This window comes from Peromyscus maniculatus, chromosome 2, assembly GCF_049852395.1.
Source record: "Peromyscus maniculatus bairdii isolate BWxNUB_F1_BW_parent chromosome 2, HU_Pman_BW_mat_3.1, whole genome shotgun sequence".
Lineage (NCBI taxonomy): Eukaryota > Metazoa > Chordata > Mammalia > Rodentia > Cricetidae > Peromyscus > Peromyscus maniculatus.
This window is the reverse complement of record NC_134853.1, coordinates 60,589,107-60,610,141: the sequence shown is the minus strand read 5'-3', so window position 1 is coordinate 60,610,141 and position 21,035 is coordinate 60,589,107. Positions and strand designations below refer to the sequence as shown.

Genomic DNA, 21,035 nt, shown 5'->3' with positions numbered 1-21,035 from the left:
GCCAATTGTTGAGCCCCTGAGATCCACCTGGCATTTGGTTATAGGCACAGGCTGCTGCAACCAACTTTCACATATGTGCTGGGGATCCTCACACAGGTTGGGCCCTCACATTTGCACAGCATTAGTACTCTGTCCTCTGAGCCATCGCCTCAAATCTAGTTTTATTTTTAAAAATATTTCAGCAGGGCAGTGGTGGCACACACCTTTAGTCCCAACACTTGGGAGGCAGAGGCAGGCGGATCTCTCTGAGTTTGAGGCCCATCTGGTCTACAGAGTTCCAGGAAAGGTGCAAAGTACACCAAGAAACTTTGTCTTGGGGTTGGGGATTTAGCTCAGTGGTAGAGTGCTTGCCTAGCAAGCGCAAGGTCCTGGGTTCGGTCCTCAGCTCCAAATTTAAAAAAAAGAAAAAGAAACCTTGTCTTGAAAAACCAAAAAAAAAAAATCGTAAAGGGGTTTTGAATGTTCATAACAAAAGAAAATGATAACTATCCGGGGTGATAGGTATGACACCATGAGTAAATCATACACTTTATATGCATGAAATGTCACACTGTACCCTGCAAATACAGTTGCTCTGTGTTGATTGGATGGATGGATGGATGGATGGATGGATGGATGGATATTAGTCAGGGATTTCTAAAGTAATAAAACTTATAGAGTGAATATATATAAAGGGTATTTATATATATAAAGGGTATTTATTAGAATGACTTAACGGGTGCAGTCCAGCTAATTCAACAATGGAGGGCTGTGAACAGAAAGTAAAAGAATCCAGAAGTTTCGCAGTTTATGAGGCTGAATGTCTCAGCTGGTCTTCAGTAGAAGCTAGAATCCTGGGCTGGAGAGATGGCTCAGCGGTTAAGAGCACTGGCTGTTCTTCCAGAGGTTCTGAGTTCAATTCCCAGCAACCACATGGTGGCTCACAACCATCCGGTAATGAGATCTGGTGCCCTCTTCTGGCCTGCAGGCATACATGCAGGCAGAACACTGTGTACATAATAAATAAATAAATAAATAAATAAATAAATAAATAAATAAATAAATAAATAAATAAATAAATAAATAACCTTTTAAAAAAGGAAGAAGAAGAAGAAGCTAGAATCCTGGAGAAGTTAAAGCCAGTGAAGGAATGGACTTGCTAGCAAGGCAAGGGCAAGCAGGCAAAGAGCAAAGCTTCCTTCTTCCCTGTCCTTATATGGGCTTCCAGCAGGAGGTGTGGCCCAGATTAGATCCAGATTAAAGATCTGGATTCAATTTATTTTTAAATTGCATTAATTTGGGAAAGTATTTGTTTGTGGTTTTTTTTTCTTTTTGTTTTTTTTGTTTTTTGTTTTTTTTGGTTTATTATGACAGAGTTTCCCTGTGTAGTTTTGATACCTGTCCTGGAATTTACTCTGTAGACCAGGCTGGCCTCAGACTCACAGAGATCCACCTGACTCTGCCTCCCAAGTGCTGGGATTAAAGGAATGTGCCACCACCGACCAGCAGGATTAAATTTTTAAATGGCACTAAATGGCATGTCTTTTCCTAGCTCAAATGATCTGAATTAAAGGCATATCTTCCTACCTCAAAGATCTGGATTAGAAGTGGATCTTCTTACTTAAATTTAAGCAAAAATACCCAACAGGTGTTCACACCATTTTTGGATTTTGGTCAAATGTAATCAAGTTAACAACCAAAAATAGCCATCACAAGTCCATCCCTTGTCAACTTGAGACACAATCATATTTCCTTATGTCATGATTAAATTCCAAATGAGGACAATAACCAAGTCATAACAACACCTAAACATGCTATAACTATCCCACATACAATCAGACACGCAGTATCTATTTGACCAGGTCATGATTGCACCTAACATCATATAACTACCCCTCATACAACTGCATGAGGCGGCAATGTCCCTCAAGGAACATTCTTTTAGTATCTCCAACTTAAATATGATAACCATTGATATTCTCTTAGTTGATGTTATATCACATTATAAACAAATGAAGGAAAGAAAACATCCTGCCTGGATTAGGCTGTGGTAGTTTCCCATTGACTTCAGTCACAGGACATGGTAGCACCAAGAAACGCCCTAAAGGATCTCCTGTGCTCCATATATAATCCTTCTTACCTCCGTTATGGAGAAGCAATCCAGTTTCCCTATGGTGATCTGGATCTATCACCCCTCCTAAAGCTGATATTTCTTTCTTAGCCTGATGGCTTAAGGGCATTTGAAGTCCAAAGTGGCCGAGGAGAAGCTGGCTTCCAGTTCAATGGGATGTTTGTTGTGGCTCCTGGCAGCAGCACTCCCTCAGTAACCCAAACTTCTAGGCCAGCAGAACTTAAGGTCACAGGAACTTGGGTCAGTAGGTGTGATAATGAATAGAAATATTCTCTTTTCTATCCCTTGATTCCTGGGCCTGTGGATCCTCATTAATGGAAGAAACTGTACTGTATATTGGATGCTGATTCAAACAACATACCACTGTCTGGGAACGTTGCCTCAGCCATCCAGGCTGCTGTCACTTAATTGGTACTGCAACTGTGACATCCTGGTACCAACGTCTGCCCTCCTTAGGATGACTGCTGCTGTGAGGAAATACCATGACCAGAGCAACTTGGAGGAAAGGATTTATTCAGCTTATGCTTCCACATCACAGTTTACACCAAAGGAATCAGGACAGGAACTCAGGCAGGGCAGGAACCTGGAGGCAGCAGCTGATGCAGAGGCCATGGAGGAATGCTGCTTACTGGCTTGCTCCCCATGGCTTACTGAGCCTGTTTCTTTATAGAATTCAGGACTACTAGCCCAGGGGTGGCCCCATCCACAGTGGGCTGGGCCCTCCCTTAGAACTCTTTAAAAATGCCCAACAGGCTTGCCTACAGCCCAATATTATAGAGGCATTTTCTCTATTGAGTCTCTAATAACTCTAGTTTGTGTCAGGGTGACATAAATTAGACTGACCTTGAACTCACAGTAATCCACTTGCCTCAACTTTCTGAGTGCTAAGATGATATTTATTTTAAAATTAAATATAACATATAAAGGGTATGAGAAAGGACTGGATACATATAATGGACACAAGTTATGAAAGACAATATAAAGCTAATTGTTTTTCTAGTTTTAATTCTGTCATGGATCTTTTGTGTTAAGTGGTGGGTAAGTGCAGTAATGCATTTGATACTGAAAGGGTAAAATTTAATGTGAAGCTCCACAGCTGTTCCAAATGCCTATTCTAACTATATGCTAAGTCATGATTTGTATAGACTTGGGGTCTGGTTAATTTTGGTATGTGATATTGCTGTGTACTTGCAAGACTTTTTATAATGAAGTTCCTTAAATTACAAAATATTTTTAAAAAATCGAATTATTAAATAAAAATTTAGCTTTTGGAGATCTGAGATACAGTTTATTGATGTGGTTGGTTGTTTACTAGAGCAGTGGTTCTCAATCTTCCTAATGCTGCGACCCTTTAATACAATTCTTCATGTTGTGGCGACCCCCAACCATAAGATTATTTTGTTGCTACTTCATAACTGTAATTTTGCTACTGTTATGAATCATAATGTAAATATCTGATATACAGGATGTCTGATATGAGACCCCAAAGGGCGTGACCCCCAAAGGTTAAGAAATGCTGAATTAGAAAGTTAAAGGCCCTGAGTTCATTCTCCCGTTTCACCTTCAAAATGAAAATCAGCTTTGGGGTTTCATATCATGTACCTGCCATGAGCTCAGAATTAAAGAAAATACATTTCTAATTTTAACTTTACAAATCTTAATTTTACCAATTTTCTTTAAAGGCACAATGAAGTGCATAGCTCTTCCTAGCACCCCCTTGTTGAGTTATGTACTGTGACTTCTAAAAGAGCCCCCGGCACACACAGGGGGAATGCAAAACTATGATTGAGTGGCACACTGAGAGTTCTCCAAGCAAAGCTAAGTTGTATAGCTTTCCAGAAACCCCCTGGATATACAGTGATTATCCTAGGCATTTAAGAGTGAGAGAGTTAGGCAGCCTCTCTCTTCTGTTCTCTTCACACCACTTAGCACAATACCACACACATCAGGTCTTTGTTTCATGGTAACTGGCCGCCCAACTAACTAGAAAGAGGCAAATAGTTTACCTATTAATCTACATATTTGTTTAGCTATAGAAAGGTAAAACAATTGAAAAGAAAGGCAATCATAATTTTAGAGACCAGCCATTAATGGTTGGCACAGGTCTTCGTAGTCTTTTTCTTCTGTGTGTATTTTCTACAGTGCCACACTCCACTGTTGGGTTATACATGGCATGTTCTGACCCATTTTTTAAATGGTAATACTGTATACTTCTTTCACTGTAAGCACAAACTGCAGTGGCTGGATTTTTATGTAGTTACCTCTTGAGTTATTTCTGAAAGAGCCTTATACCAGATGTACAGAGGTATGCATCTCTTATTATCCATATTACATTATTTTTAAAATGGCTTCTCATTTGGCATGTGGCCAGTAAGTTTTCTCTTCGTTTTGACAGGATGCGACAGGAAGCTTCGTCCTACCCTTCCGGCAGGTTATGTATGCTCCATATCCAACCACGCACATTGATGTGGATGTCAATACTGTCAAGCAGATGCCACCATGTCATGAACATATTTATAATCAACGCAGATACATGAGATCAGAGCTGACAGCCTTCTGGAGGGCAACTTCAGAAGAGGACATGGCTCAGGACACCATCATCTACACAGATGAAAGCTTCACTCCTGATTTGTATGTGACACTTGGCCTTAGGTGTCCTTGCCAAACAGCATAAAACTTTTATCATTTATGAGTAAAAACAATGCTAGTTGTATTTAAAAGGAAAGAAATGTGACAAGCATAATGAGGCTTGAAGAAGCATTTAATCAGCCACTTTATTTTTTAAGTTTTAAAGTATTATTACTTTTAGAGTCTCAGTGGGCAGCCCTATATGGCCCAATGAGAACTCACTGGAACTGGCCTAAAACTTACTATATGGACCAGGCTAGCCTTAAATCCACAGATATGCACCTGCCTCTGCCTCCTAAGTGCTGGGATTAAAGGTGTGTGCCACCATACCTGGCTTAAATCTTCATTTCTTAAAATATTATTTCCTGTAAAATAGGTTAAGATTTCCTCTAAAAATACTTAGTAAATATATACTGAACTCCTAATTACTTAGTGAAGTGCCAGGGTTAGCAATTATCAGCCAGAAAATGCCAGCCCCTATTGCTAGTAATTTAGTGTTTAATGGTTATTGGACATTCTTGTACACTAAACTGCAGTAATTCTAAGCCTTGCTTCTTGGATATGAGTATGAAACAGAAAGAACAGTTGATATATAGAAAGAAGAGAACACTTTTCCTTTGCATTGTACATTTTCCTATTTATTTTTTACCAGAAAACGTGATCAGCAAAGTAAAAGGCAGTAATTAAGTATTGATTGATTAGGAGAAAAAATTGTCATCTTAAATTACAAAACTCCAAGAAAGCATTTAAATGATGTTCTGAAGTCTGGAAAAGACTTGTGATATAGCATTACTGTCCTCTTGAATCAATTAAGGGCTTGAAATATAAGAGTCCTTAGAAATATACTCAAAATATGGTAACTGTGATCATGTGGGTTGAAGGGCTGGCTTTAGGGAGCAGTAAATTCAGAGCAGACGGGTGTATCCTGTGTCTCTGAAGAAGAAAACAGAGCCGAAACAAGAGATACCAGCAGCCACAGTAAACTGCTGGCCAGAGCCACAAATAGGAGCGTGATGCCTGGAGGTCCTAGCAGGCGGAAGGACCCTTTTTTCACAGCTCTCCTGTGCTCTTTTTATTGCTTAGAATGGTTTAGAGGAATTGCTTCAGAAAAGGAACTGGTCAAATTGAAATTTCATTGCACCAGTTCACACGCTGGCAATCTTGGAAAACATGTAGACGGCTTCTCACTGAGTCTGCATGCCAGCATCATCCTCATAACTAATGCACTTGAAGTCCTGTTTAGAATCTCTCAGAAAATGTAGGACTTGAATGGATTGCACCCTGTTAACACTTTTGTTTTTGAATGCTTGCTCAGCTGATTGGACAGAAGCAGTTGGTCAGCTATTCTGGTGTGACAAAATAATGTCATGAATTTTAGAATTTTATTTCCAGTTTCAAGTAAATGTTTTGAATATAAAGTTGTCAAAGGTATTTTCAACCGGAAAATTATATTTTCACTTCTATTATTGTAGACTCATGTTAGTATTAGCATGCCTTAAATAATAATGCTTTTAAGTCTTGGAAGTTTGGGGGTTCAAATTCAGGTGTTCACACATGCTAGGCAATTGCTGTACCACTGAACCACATCCCCAATTAATTAATTTTAATTTTAACCTTTTTAAGATAAAAGCGGTCAAAACAGTGTTTTCTCTGGAGATAGTCTTTGCTTGTCCAGCTCTTTTGTGATCCAGGTGTATTGTGATCTACTGTCTCAGTCTGGCTTTTCATTTGTCTTACCATAATAAATGTTATACCTTCCCTCTGACATGAATGCAATAGCCTCGGGAAACAGTGGAAGGGAATGGTGTCTGAGGAAAAGAAAAAAAAAACAGTCTTGTCTGTTAGCTTCTGCTCTGACCTGTGCAGACACAGGTCACTTCAATTGGCCGTTTTGTCTGGACTCTACATGCCAGCCATTGCTGAGGTAGTAGTAACTTACTGGGTTGCTGGTTCATGTTTACAGGTAGTGAGACTCTTGACATAAACCCATTTTGTAAGGTGTGGGTTCTAAAACTCATTGACAGGTAGGCATACGCCCTCTTCCCCAGGTATACTCAGCTTATGCTGGCTAGAAAGAAAAAAACACCAGTAATGTACAAATGTTCCCTTGAGTTAAAATGGATCTGTGTGTGGGTGTGGGTAGGTATGTTTATTTTGCGTGCACTAAATATTGAACCCAGGGCCTCATGCAAACGAAGTATGCATTCCAAACATTCACATCTGTATTCTTATGTATCTCTTTATAAAATGTTAACTTTTTGACTGGAGTGAGAGGTTATGGAAACTGGCTCTGTAAAACCATTTAATATTTGGACTGTTTTCTTCTTAGGAATATTTTCCAAGATGTCTTACACAGAGATACTCTAGTGAAAGCCTTCCTGGATCAGGTAAGCATGATGCCAGCTATGGCCAGAGAAAGTAACATTGCATGTTTTCTTTTAAAATATGTCCCTGCATATTTTAAAATATGCCTGCAGAATACATACAAAGAGCCAAAGAATTAAAGTGCTTCCTTTCTGAAGTGTGTAAATGAATTTCCCTTTGAATTATTAATGGGAAATAGCCTGCATATTAACAGTTAAAAACAGTGTCCCCCATCCCAATAGTTGTTTTAAATAATACCCTATACTAATGTTGTTAGTTGTTTTTTGTTTGTTTGTTTATTTGTTTGGTTTTTTTTAAACTCTTTTGGCTCTTTTGCTCTTTGGGGGATCCACCACTCAGTTCCCAAATAAATCACATGGAGGCTTATTCTTACTTATAAATGCCCGGCCTTAGCTTGGCTTGTTTCTTGCCAGCTTGTTTCTTAACTTTAAATTGTCCCATTTACCTTTTGCCTCTGGGCTTTTTCCTTTTCTTACTTCTGTATATCTTACTTTCACTCTACTCCGTGGCTGGCTGTGTGGATGGGTGGCTGGCCTCTACCATCTTCCTTTCCTTGTTCTTTTGCTCTTTCTTCTCTTCCTCCCAGATTTCTCCTATTTATTCTCTCTGCCTGCCAGCCCCACCTGTCCTTTCTCCTGCCTTGCTACTGACCATTCAGTTCTTTAATAGACCAGCAAGTTTTTAAACAGGCAAAGTATCACGGTTTCACAGAGTTAAACAAAACCAACATATAACACATAAACAACACATCTTTGCATCATTAAACAAATGTTCCACAGCATAAACAGATGTAACACACCTTAAACTAATATTCTACAACACTTTAAGGACTTTTTCATTTAAGAAGGGTGTGCTTTTATTTGCCTTAATTGAACTGAAAATGTTCTTAAAACTTAGTATACTTGTATTTAAATTGTAGCATCTTTATTGTCTCAGTTTTAAAAATATCTGCCGAGTTACACATTTGGAAAAGGTGATGGATTGTGTGGGACTTGTTTCTAACTGTAACCAGAGCTTTGTCATAATACCATTCTGGGAATCAGGCCAAGACCCTGTGTCATAGACCTGGCTTTAGATAATGAGATCCTCGTGTTAACTAGGACATCTGGATCTGGGTCTGTGTGATAGTACAAAGTTAGAGGATAATCCTTAGTCATGTAATTCCATGTTTCTAAAGCTGAAATAAAGTTCCCCTCATCCTCTGCTCCACACAACCTAAAACAATTCACATAATGATTTTTCATAATGAAATAAAGGGTATATTTTGGTGTAGAATGCAAAATCGCAGTGCATTTTTAACAGTAAAATAGGAAATCTCAAAAACTGTCAGTGTTTCCAGACCATTGCCATTACCACGGTCCTGTCTTTGGGAATCGGGAGAAGTGGCTGTAATGGGTGATGTGTGTCAGATCTTGTCAACACTGTCACGGCAGCTGCGACATGAAAATACATGGACACTGTTGTCTCGTGTTCCTGCAGGTCTTCCATTTGAAACCTGGCCTGTCTCTCAGGAGCACTTTCCTTGCCCAGTTCCTACTGGTTCTTCACAGAAAAGCCTTGACACTAATCAAATACATAGAGGACGATACGTGAGTCCAGCTGCTCTATAGAAAAACCTTATGCCTTGTAAGTTTCTGTTTTGTTCCCTTTGAACAATGTCTGTATTATAATGTTTGGTTTTTTGTTTGTTTGTTTGTTTTGTTCTATTTATAGGCAGAAGGGGAAAAAGCCCTTTAAATCTCTTCGGAACCTGAAGATAGATCTTGATTTAACAGCAGAGGGCGATCTTAACATAATAATGGCTCTAGCTGAGAAAATTAAGCCAGGCCTACACTCTTTCATCTTTGGGAGACCTTTCTACACTAGTGTACAAGAACGTGATGTTCTAATGACTTTTTAAACATGTGGTTTGCTGTGTATATCTTATCACAGTCAGGCTTGCTGTTACAGTAGCTCAGTGGTGTGGACACACTGTTCCTCCAGGGCCCTGCTCTAGGAGTTAGTTACACTACACTTGTCGTAGAGGTCTGTCCAGGGATGTCAGGTGCATCGTTACAGTGAATGTCTCTTTTCCTAGAATAGATGTACTCTGTTAGGGACTTATGTTTACAGTTATCCTAAATACTATTGCTGTCTTTTTAAAGATATGAATGATAGAATATAAACTTGACGTAACTGCTGTTTTTTTTTTAAAACTTATGATTCATCGTTTACGTGTATCACAGTGAAACCCTACTTAGCTTTCGCAGATACAGTGCGAGTTGACTTTCTGTCCCTCAGTGTCCCGTGGTGTGTAGGATTACATACTTCTGCAACAACTGAAAATTAGAGACTTTCAAGTTGCCAGTTCCACAGCAAGGAACTTAGCCTGACTGCAGATTAGCTTTTGGAAGAAGGCATTGATAAGCAGAGTTCTGGGTGAAATCAACTGTTAGCTCTTCCTTTATAGACTTAGTCCTCCAGATGTAGTCTGTATAGAAATGCCAAGCAGTCATGTGTGGTCACTGAATATCGTGAACCGTGGTATGCTTTTTGTTGGTTTATTGTAACTTTGTCAAAGAAAGTGGCATTTTGTTTTTGTAATTGTTGCCAACTTTTAAAATTAATTTTCATTATTTCTGAGCCAAATTAAAATGTGCACCTCCTGTGCCTTTCCCAGTCTTGGAAATGTAATTTCTTGGCGGAGGGTCAGATTCCACTGCTCAGTCGTCTCCATCTGACTTACCTCGTGCACAGTCTGCCGTGTGCCTGGCTTGGAACTCCTTGTAAAATCTGTCAGAGAATACATGAGCTGATAAGATCTTCTTTCTAGATTGAAAAGTTTCTTGCCTCCTTCCTTACGTTTTTGCCTGGATTCTGTGGTGTTTTCCACGTTGCCCACATCACGAGAACAGCAGGAGAACTCTGACCCCAGTACTCTTTTTCTAGGTGCTATTATGGCAAGCTCAGTGGTCTGTGTTTGGTACTGTAATGTTTGACCATCTTGCTGGCTGTGAAATACTGATCAGTAGAGTTCTGTGCTAGAGCAGTGTTGACATAGGAGTATGCATAAACACAAATAAGTATTTTATTTAAAACTGGACTTAACAGAAAAGGGAGAATATATTTATTTTTTACAAAAGGGAACAATAGAGCCCTTTCCCCACCCACCAAATTCAGCAAGAAAAAAAAAATGTTCTATTCTGAAAGGTCACAGTGGCTGTGACATTACAAATCGGGAAAGTGTAGACATCTTGATTTTTAAACATACACTGACCAGGATGGCTTATGAACTCCAAGCCGCTCAGTTGTGGTGAAATGTGTAGATCTCACCTCTCCATGTCCCACACTCGTTGCTTTACACAATAGAGTCTTATTTAAGTGCTAATTGTTTTCTTTCGCTGGTTTACTGTGTTGCTATAGAGAATGTAAGTTGTACAGTGAAATAAGTTATTGAAGCATGTGTAAACACTGTTATATATCCTTTCTCCTAGATGGGGAATTTTGAATAAACTACTTTTGAAATTCTGTCTGCTTTAGTTCTTCTTTCAGGAAAAATACTGCTGCGAGAGGCATGATTAGCTTCCTCTTCTGCTGACAATCATGTTGAATCTAAACCATAGTTTTTAATCTTTTCTTTTCAAAGAAGATATTTAAAGTTTATGAATGATGCTGGAGTCTCACATTAAAAAATAATAATAAAACTGCCAAATATGATAGTGCATGCTTGTAATTCCAGTACTTGGGAGGTAGGGGCAGGAGGATCAGAAGTTCAAGGCCATCCTCAAATACATAGTGAGTTCAAGACCAGCCTGAGCTGTATGGGGCTACATGACCCTGTCTAAAAAAATAAGCTTTCCTCTTAACTTCCAGTATTGAATCATGGTTTTTTTTCCCCATCATACATTAATATTCCACATACAAAATGATTCTTAAGTTCTCCTTTGAAAATTTTCCTACTGAGGCTGGAGAGAGAGTTCAGTTGGTAAAGGTGCTTGTTGCCAAATGGGACAACCTGAGTTCAATCATGGACCCACCTGTGAAAGGAAGAACCTCTACAGCTTGTCCCCTGACCTGTACACATGCACGTGGCATATGTGTACTCAAACATGTGCATACACACATTTTTAAAATTCCTATTACAGTGATATTAATATAATCTAAGCTGATTTATTCTTTCCAAGTCATTGGTACAGGTGTCCAACTCAAAATACAAAGGCCGAACAAAACACTTTGAGTTGCTTTTATATGGAAAGCAAGAAATGAGATTGACGTTTTCACTCCAAGAGAAAAATCCTATTCATAAGTAGAGCAGCTGAGAGATTTGCTGCAGCATTTTAAGATTCTCAAAGAAGGGGGCCGGAATGCAGCTCAGGGGTGGGGTGCTCACAACATGCCCTGGCCTTGACTCCTAGCACCATGGGAAAGTGTAGGATCCTCAAGTCGGGAAGCAAAACCATATAAAAATACTGGGAGTTCAACAGAAAAATAGTGACTCTCACTCTCATGTTACACTAACCGTTGGGGAATTGCACAGATTGATCTTTCTCCCAATCTGCTGAGTACGGCTTGAAGTACTGAGGAGTGTAACTGGCCTCAATTAACACCTCTTCCCCACAGGACAGTCTCAGTCTGCCATCACCATAACTGTCATTTTAGATGAGAGAAAGCTACAGCTTGACTCACACCCAATAATTGCTCACATTCGATTCTATCCCCAGCTGTTAAAGTCATTTCTAAGCACACAGCATCAAGCAAAGTTCCTCCCTGTAGTGAGTTCTCAGCATTGTTAAATTGAAGGGCATGGAAAAAAAATCAAGTCTATGTTCTTGAGCTTTTCTGAGGCTCTTTTCAAAATCGCTTTTTATTATTTAAAATGTAAGCTTTTAAATTGTTGTTAGCATGCAGTAATTTTGAGTACAAATTCACTAGTGTTTCTGTACATGCACAAAGCATGCTGTGGTCAAAACCAGCCTCCTTTTGTTCTTGCTCCCCACTCTTTCCAACTTGTGTTCATTCTGCCTTCAGTCTCTAAGTCCACATGTGAGAGGAAACTCTCAGCCCTTGTCTTCCTGTGTTATTTCACTTCACGTGATATTTTCCAGTTCCGTCCATTTCACAACAAGTAACAGAATTTCATTCTGCATTATAACCAAGGAACACATTTGTCTGTGTATATCATATTTTCTTTATTCATCTGTTGAATAAAGATTTGTGTGTGATGATTTGAAAGAAAATGGCCCCCAAAGGAATCGGCACTATTGGGAGGTGTGGTCTTGTTGGAAGAAATGTATCACTGTGGAGGTGAGCTTGGAGGTCTTTTGCTTAAGCTTCACTCAGTGTCTCAGTCCACTTCCTGTTGCCTGCAAGATGTTGGACTCTCAGCTACTTCTTCAGCACCACATTTGCCTGCATAACTCCATGTTCCCCGACATGATGATAATGGACTGAACCTCTGAAACTGTAAGTGAGCTACCCCAATTAAATGTTTTCTTTATAAGAGTTGCCATGGTCATGATGTCTCTTCCCAACAATAGAAACCCTAACTAAGACAAATGACATCAAGACTGATATCTAGGGTAACATCTATGCGGATTTCTTAGCCTCCAAGAATAGGGCCACAATAAATATGACAGGCAGTTATTTCTTTGGCACTATTTCACTTCCTTTGGTAATATCTCCAGAAATTGGATTGATGGATCATCTGGAAGATCCATTTTTAGCGGGGGTGGTGTGTGTGTATGTGTACATGTGTGTGTGTTCTCACATGTATAGGTATAAAAATACGAGTATGTGCATGCACAAATGGCACATTCATGTGGAGGACAGGTTGATGCTGAATATCTTCCTCAGTGACTATCCACTTTATTTACTGACCCTGGGTCTTTTGCTGAACCTGGAGCTTGGAGATTCAGCTAGTCTAGACCCTGGGATTATGGGGTGCCTGCCCAGCTTTTCTTATATGGGTGCTGAGGATCTGAGCTGCAGACCTTACACATGCATAGCAGTCACTTTATCCAGATCCCTCTCCCCAGCCCCCATGTTTAGGGTTTTAAGGAACCTCCATACCAGCCATACTAATTTACATTCTGTTAGTCAGCATCCCAGCACTTTGACAGACGCCCTGAGAACAGTCGGCTTACAGAAGGAAATACATATCTCGTCCATAGTCACTTGGTCTGTTGTTTCTGTACCTGTGGTAAGACAGAGCATCATGCTTGGGAGTGTACACAGGAGCGAAACTCTTGATTGTGGGGATCCCTGCAAGCTCTCCTGCTGGCAGAGAAACTGACCACCTGAGACAAGAAGGAAGCTCCATTCAGCATGAGTCTGACACCAAAGCCAGTTTATTTTAGACATATTTAAGTACAGTACAATTTTGGAAAAATGTTTCCTGGTAACAGTTATTCCAATCCCATGTGCACAATAAAGCTTAAGCCATGACAACATCAAACCTCTTTTGCAACATACATGTCTCCTCTACCATGAACATGGGTTCTATAGCTTAAGGGCCTAAAATCTGTTATAGTCTCTGATGCAGACAGTGGAAAAGTCAGCAGGCTATGAAGTACATGTGATGTCTCCTCTAAGGATGGGTTCTATTGACTGAGGAAGGAAGGTTCTATTGACTGAGGACTCTAGGGAGGAAGAGTCTGGGATAAACATTCTGGGGACTCGGGATGAGGCCTGACCCTGCAGACAGCAAAGGTCACCAGATGATTAACAATAGCCACCCCAGCCTTCTGGGTGGGAAACAGGTATACATTTCCTCCATGGAGGAAACAACCCTGTGTGGTTAACATTCCTGGTTTCTCCAGTGCTTATCTGTGGACCCTCTAAAGTATATCTCCTGGCAGCCAGGATGCAGAAAGAGAAGGGGCCAAGGACAAAATATACCTTCTACACCATGCTCTCCAGTGACCTGGTTCCTCCAGCTGGGTCCCTCTTCCTAACACTTCTACACCTGTCCTGTTTGGATTTTTGTCAACTTGATACAAGCTAGTTATCTGGGAAAAGGGGACCTCAATTGAGAAAATGCCTCCATCAGATGGCCTGTAGGCAAGCCTGTGGGTCATTTTTTTGATGTGTGAAGGCCCAGCCCTCCGTGGGTTGTACCACCTCTGGGCAGATGCTGCTGCACTGTATAAGAAAGCATGCTGAGAAAGCCATGAGGATTAAGCCAATAAACAGTTGGTCTTTGGTGGTTTCTGCCTCTTTTCCTGCCATGAGTTCCTGCCTTGGCTTCCTTCAAGGGACCATGACCCAGGATATGGAAACCAAATAAACCCTTTCCTCCCCACGTGGCTTTTACTTATAGTGTTTTATCATAGCAATAGAAACCTAAAACAAAAATTGGTACCAGATTCATGGGATGTGACTGTGACAAACCTGACCATGGTGTTTGGGGAGGATGGTGGAGCTTTGGCCTGGAAAAGCCATTCATTGAGTGTTCAACTTAATGAGCTCTTGTGGGAACTTAGAAGATCACACTGAGAGCAGTGCAGACGATGGAGGCCTGGCTTGTAAAGTTTCAGAGGGAAGCACAGACTCTGCACGGGCCATTCAAGTGATATTTTTGAATTAAAAATCTGTGGTTCTGCTGGGGTGTCAGCCTTGGTCTTGGTGTTTTATCATAACAATAGAAACATAACTAATACATATACCTACACACATATACATAATGTACCCAGGTAGACCATATAAAGTCTCCAAACGTAAAAGGATTCAATCCATAGTAATTATGATATCTGACTACAGGGAAATTCGATTATAGACCAATGATAGATGTTGGGGAAACCCCAAAGCCTGGAAATGAAGTAGCACTTTTAGAAAGTAAGGTATGGGCTGCACAGATGCCTCAGAGTTAAGAGCTCTTGCTGCTTCTGCCAAGGACTGGAATCTGGCTCTCAGCACCCACATAGAACAGCTTACAACAGCCAGTGCCAGGGGATCTGGTGCCCTCTTCTGGCTTTTGTGGGTACCCGTGTGCATGTACATACACACACATACACAGAGTCTTTTTTAAAAAAACAATTATTTTTTCTAAATTGCTTATGTATTGGAGCAAGGGGAAATGCATTGGAGAACAGAAAAGGAGACCTCAGAACATTCTGGAATGATTTTTATGAAGCGTGGAACTCAGTCTACCTTTGATGTTTCCTTCTCCTCTAGCCCATTCTTGTTGATAATAGCACAGTCTTTCTAATATTGTCTGATTACCTGTTCTGCTTAATGGCTCTCCATCACTTACAGACTAAGTCCAAAAATCTTAGGAACACGGTCTGGGTTCACGCCTCTAGCCTTGCTTCCCCAGGTCCCTCGTACATATTCTTTTGTCACTTTATTGCATGATTCCTTTACGTGTCCTTTCCCTCAGACATGCTGGACAACAAGATCTATACTTTACAGTTTTGTAGTTGAGTGCCTTGCGTGGGGATAGGCACAGGGTCCACTTCCAGTGAACATGAGTTGAGAGAATATAGTAATTGTAATCAGCATTTTCTTTTTCTTCTCCAAAAAGAAAACTCTCCTTCAAATTGAGGAAATTGCCTTCTTTGTGTAATCAGAGACTTTCCCCTTCCCAGAAAATCCTTCATTGAATTTGAGACTGTACAAAACCTACCTCTAAAATTTCAAAGATCATGGGCAATGATTTTAATCTTTTTGAAGTAGTAGTGCCCTATCATTTTCTAGTTTGCATTTGTACCTTACTATCTCATCTCTTGCCGAAATGTTCTTTTTAAATTAATTAATTAGTTGATAAATTGCTAAGTACATTTCATCAGGCTAATTAGAGACAATGGGAGTATTCATCTGTGGTGTATGGACTTTGAAGAAATCTGATCCAGTATTTAGAAAATTGTTCCTGAACTCAGAGTTGGCTCAAACTGGCAGCTTCTGGCATTTGCTTGTGGGTGGGGAATGTGGAATGCTTTGAAAGCTGAATGGGTTTGTCAAGTTTTAAAATTCCCTTATGGCTAAAAGAAAACATCAGTCATTGTTTAAAAACACCATTGTTTGTTTTTTCTCCCTTTTCTATTCTTTGGAGCCAGAATCTGCAAAAGCATCGTGTTTTACCTCTTGTGCCCCTCCTAAGACTTTTCTAGAGACTAAGCGGAGTAGAAACCTTTGTATTGTGCTTCTTCAGAATGCCAGAACAAATCGGAGAGAGTCATCATTGATGTTCCTACTGAGTTATATAAAGGGGTATATTTCTGTTTGTCATAGTAGACAAATAGAATTGTTGAGTGTAGGGGTCCTTGAAATGAGACTTTCAAATTTCTGTATGTCCTCAGGGAGTGACCTTACCCAAGGTATTTAAACAATCTAGGCTATATCCTTTCTATCCTGTGCCAATAAGACTAGAGCCTAAGTCATAGGGTTGCTTGAAGAGTGAGTGGTCTAATGCATACAAAATGCCTGGAAGGCGACCGCTATGGAACATCATTATCATTCCCATCATTTGCATCATTATCATCATCGAGCAACTTAGTATATAGTTCCTATGTCTGATAATTAAATCATAGCTGTTCTTTCCCCTTGATTCTAGGCAACACATACACCTCAGCAGCAAGATTATTTTTCGAGCCTGATCCCATCACTGCCTCACCACACAGTACAGATCATTTCCTTAGGCAAAAATCACTGGAAAAGTGAGTGAGTGTGTGTCAAGTATTATCCAGAGGCCTCCTATTTCTCAGATATGTCTACTGCATTCCCTGTGGGGGTCTCTGCAAACACTAGGGCCAGCAGAGTAATGATCCATGTGAGATGAGGAGGAAGTCCAGTTCAACACAACTCAGTTGCTAGTGTATGGTAATATTTTATTTGTGCTGAAATGTGATTTTATTTGTATGTTAATAAATAAAGTTACCTGGGGGTCAGAGCTAATAACAAGCCATAGCAGAAGTCTGGCAGTGGTAGCACATGCCCTTAATCCCGATCACATGACAGGCAGATCTCTGTGTGTTCAAGGACACCACCAGCATGGAGACACATGCCTTTAATCTCAATACCAACCATACAGACCTAGAGGTCTGTATAGACAGTCAGTGACCAGGAGGTCATGTGGTTGGGTTTATAACCAATGAGAAGGCAGAACAGAAAGTCAATAAAAAGACAGATACACAGGAAGTAGGTCTCTTTTCGAGGGGAAGGTGGGCAGCGGCAGCGAGGGGTAAGAAAGGATTTTAGTCTCTGCTCTTAGTTACTGCTCTGACCTCTTGGGCTTTTAACTCTGCATTTGGTTCTGTGTTTCTTATTTAATAAGACCGTTACATCTACACTAGTGTTTATTTAAACTTCTAGAGTTTGACTTCGGGCTGTTTATTTTAGGCATATTTAAGTATGGTACAGTTTGGAAAAAAGTTTCCTGGTGACAGCTCAGTCCCGTGTGCACAATAAAGCATGACTACATCCAAACTCTTCAAAGTAATGTGAACTCTCCCTCCCATATGGATGGGCTCTATAGATTGATGACATGTGTTATTTTATGGGCCTAGGTAAGAGTTTGGTGTGATCTTGGTCATACCGATAGCACAGAGGTCATCCAGGCTATCAACTACCAATGGTCCTGGTTGTGGGTTGCCATGCAGAAAGCACAAAGGTGACCTACATTATTAAGTATTTCTGGTCCTGCTTGTGGGGGCCTGGAAGAGCCCCTGGCCATACAGATAGCAGAAGGACCTCCTAGGCTATTAGCCATCTCCATCCCAAGCCTCTGGGCGGAAACAGGGTCTTCCATTGAAGAGACAATTCTGCATGTTTAACATTACTGGGTTTTCTAGTGCTTAGCTGTGAGTGCACAACTTTGGTGCTCGCAACACTCCGTCTCTCCTGCCAGTCATTCTGCATAACTTGGCCGTTTCTTTCCTTCTGGTCAACCTTAATTTCACCTACTACCCTCCCTGTCTCCCTTGTCCAATTCATAGCCCATTTATTTTTCCACAGAAGGCAGGTGACCTTTGTAATGGTCACTACCACTACTATTACTGCTGTACTTTGTGTGTGTGGGAGACAGAGGGGACCATGGATGCATGTGTGCCACAGAGCACATGGGATCAGAGGACCACTTCTAGGACAGGAATCGTTGCTTGTTTCTGCCAGGCTGGGAGCTGCCTGCTCCAGGTTAGCTTGCTCAAGCTATTTTAGATAATAGATGCATCTCTGCCTCTTGTTCTGGGGTAGAAACTGTGACTACAGGTGCAAACAATTCTATCTAGCTTCCTCCCCCCCCCCATGGATTCTGGGGCTCAAACTTGGGTCATCAGTCTTGCAAAGCAAGCACTTTACCCACTGGGCCATCCCTCGGGCCTTAGGACACTGATCTCGGCCGGGTGGTGGCGGTGCACACCTATAATCCCAGCACTCGGGAGGCAGAAGCAGGTGGATCTCTGTGAGTTCGAGGCCAGCCTGGGCTACAGAGCGAGTTCCAGGACAGGCTCCAAAAGCTACACAGAGAAACCCTCTCTCGAAAAACCAACCAAACAAACAAAAAACAAAAACAAAACAAACAAAAAGACACTGATCTCTTTACTCGCTTGTTGTGGTTTTTGTTTTTTGCCCTCAGTTACAATCTTTGACCCAGATAAAGCCCACACACAATCCATGAAGCATGAGCCTTTGGGCTCTAAGCCAGCACCCTCTCACTGTTCCTCATCACTGATTCACTTAACTATTTGTAGCTTTTCCCCCAACTCACCCTGAAGGGGACTCCACACAGCGGGGGCTCCCTCCTGGACCCGGGATTAGGCACAAACCACACCCAAACACCTGTTTTCACAGAGAGATCCTTTATTAAGCAGGAAAGAAAAGTCAAAGTGACTGATTTCTGGCAGAAAACAGCAGCAAATGACCTTGCAGGTGTAATTCCTGAGACAAAAGGGAGGTCTGAGTTAGACTGGGCCACGGTGCAGTGGTAAAGGGAAGGGGTTGAGGAAGAAGGGGAAGGGGACAAGGGAAAGGAGTCAGGGATGTTTGCCTCTGGATAAAGGAGAAGCAGCCGCGGCACATAGGAAAATGGCTTTTCATAGAGGCAAGGAGGAAAACCCGTGTTAGGATGAGGTGTTTAACTTTATTTTTAAAATTTTTCTCTTTATTAAGAAAATTCTTATTCATTTTACATACCAACCACAGATCCCCTCTCATCCCTCCTCCCGCTCCCCCTCAACGTTCTCCCCCAACCCACTCCCCATCACCTCCTTGAGAGGGGGAGTCAGCAGAGCCTGGTCCATTCAGCAGAGGCAGGTGCAAGCCCCTCCCCCCTGCATCAAGGCTGAGCAAAGTGTCTCACCCTAGGTTTAACTGCGCATGTTAATTAGATGAGCCAGAGGGGGCTTTTGATTTGACTTTGGTAGTCAGTCTCAGGAAGAGGAAGAGGCCAAATTAGGAAATAGGCCTGGTGGCTGCTTTAGGAATGTAAGTTAATGGTTTTTAGATCGCATAAAGGCACAGGGGATGGGGGAAGGGCACGGCCTGCCAGAGCCATGCTCCCCATGCTTGAGCCGCCCAGAGTCCCATCACACCCTGCTCTGTCACTAAACCTGTTCACATGTTGATGTTACTACCTAAAATACCACCCCCTTCACGTGCCACATGCATTTCTTGTGTCCATCAGGGTTGGAGCTTCCACAACATAGAACATTCTAGATTTTAAACCATGTGCTCTTCTATGTAATTAGATTATGCAATTGCCTGTTGCATAATAATAACCTGATTAAATACTGAATAAATTAACTGTCCAGCACGCAGGGCTCTTTTTCATTTCTGTGCTTGTAGTTACAGTTTAGCCCTTGACGCACTACAATGCACTGTTGCTCTGTGTTTGTCTCCCACCAGACTGTGAGCTGCACATGACTGAGCCCTTGTCTTACACATCCCTGAATCCCCAGAAAGTTCTGAACAAGTGAATGAGTACTGTGTGTGTACCATGTATTAATCTAGGTCAAAATCCTCCTAAATCCTCAGGTGAAGGGATTTGTGATCTCCCCAGCAGTTCCTGTATGTCATTGTGGTGGTTTGAATAGGAATGGCCCCCATAGACTCATGTGGTTGAATGCTTGACCCGTAGGAAGTGGCACTATTAGGAGGTGTGGCCTTGTTGGAGGAAGTGTGTCACTGTGGGAATGGGCTTTGAGGTCTTATATTCTTAAGTTATGCCCATGTGGCACACAGTCTCCTGCTGCTACTGCTGCTGCCTAACCAAGATGTAGAACTCTCAGCTCCTTCTCCAGCACCATGTCTGCTTGCATCCTTCAATGTTTCCTGCCCTGACGATAATGAACCAAACCTCTGGAACTGTAAGCCAGCCCCAATTAAATGTTTTCCTTTATAAGAGTTGCCTCTGTCATGGTGTCTCCTCACAGCAACAGAAACCCAAACTAAGACAATCATCACAATGATATCACTAAATGTGTTAACAAAATCTTACATTTATATGCATTTTTCCAGATAGTGGGTTTATCCATAACCATCAATTTCTTTCTTTCTTTCTTTTTTTTTTTTTTTCCAAGACAGGATCTCATTATGTAGTCCTAGTTTGTATAGAACCTGCTATGTTGACCAGGCTGGCCTGGAACTCACAGAGATCTCTCTGCTTCTGCCTCTGCCTCTGTCTCCTGAGAATTAGAAGTGAGTATGTGGACTCCCATACCTGACTACCATCAGGTTTTCACAGGAGTCTCTGACCATACAAAAGACACAACTCTATGCTCTACGTGTTATTATTTGGGCAGGGTATGTAATTTGGAGGGTGTTTGCCTAGCATGCAAAGGCCCCAGATGGAATCCTCAACACAGGATAAGCCAGACACAGTGATACACACCTATGTCCTAGTACTGCGGAGGTGGAGGCAGGAGATCCAGAAGTTCTGGGTCATCATCTGCTACTCGTGAGTTCAAGGCCAACCTAGAATACTTAACAATCCTGTCTCATA

The 21,035-nt window shown here is 41.3% G+C and overlaps 1 protein-coding gene across 1 annotated transcript in view; it reads left to right on the top strand.

The window, feature by feature from the left end:
• Nucleotides 1-10,630, top strand: part of C9orf72 (C9orf72-SMCR8 complex subunit) — a 32,229-nt gene extending 21,599 nt beyond the window's left edge. The window contains exons 8-11 of the mRNA XM_006975320.4: nt 4,506-4,741; nt 7,068-7,125; nt 8,603-8,712; nt 8,837-10,630. Of these exons, the coding sequence (XP_006975382.1) occupies nt 4,506-4,741; nt 7,068-7,125; nt 8,603-8,712; nt 8,837-9,023 (591 nt within the window). The 3' untranslated portion in view covers nt 9,024-10,630. The remainder of the gene's footprint in view (nt 1-4,505; nt 4,742-7,067; nt 7,126-8,602; nt 8,713-8,836) is intronic.
• Nucleotides 10,631-21,035: the final 10,405 nt, after the last annotated feature.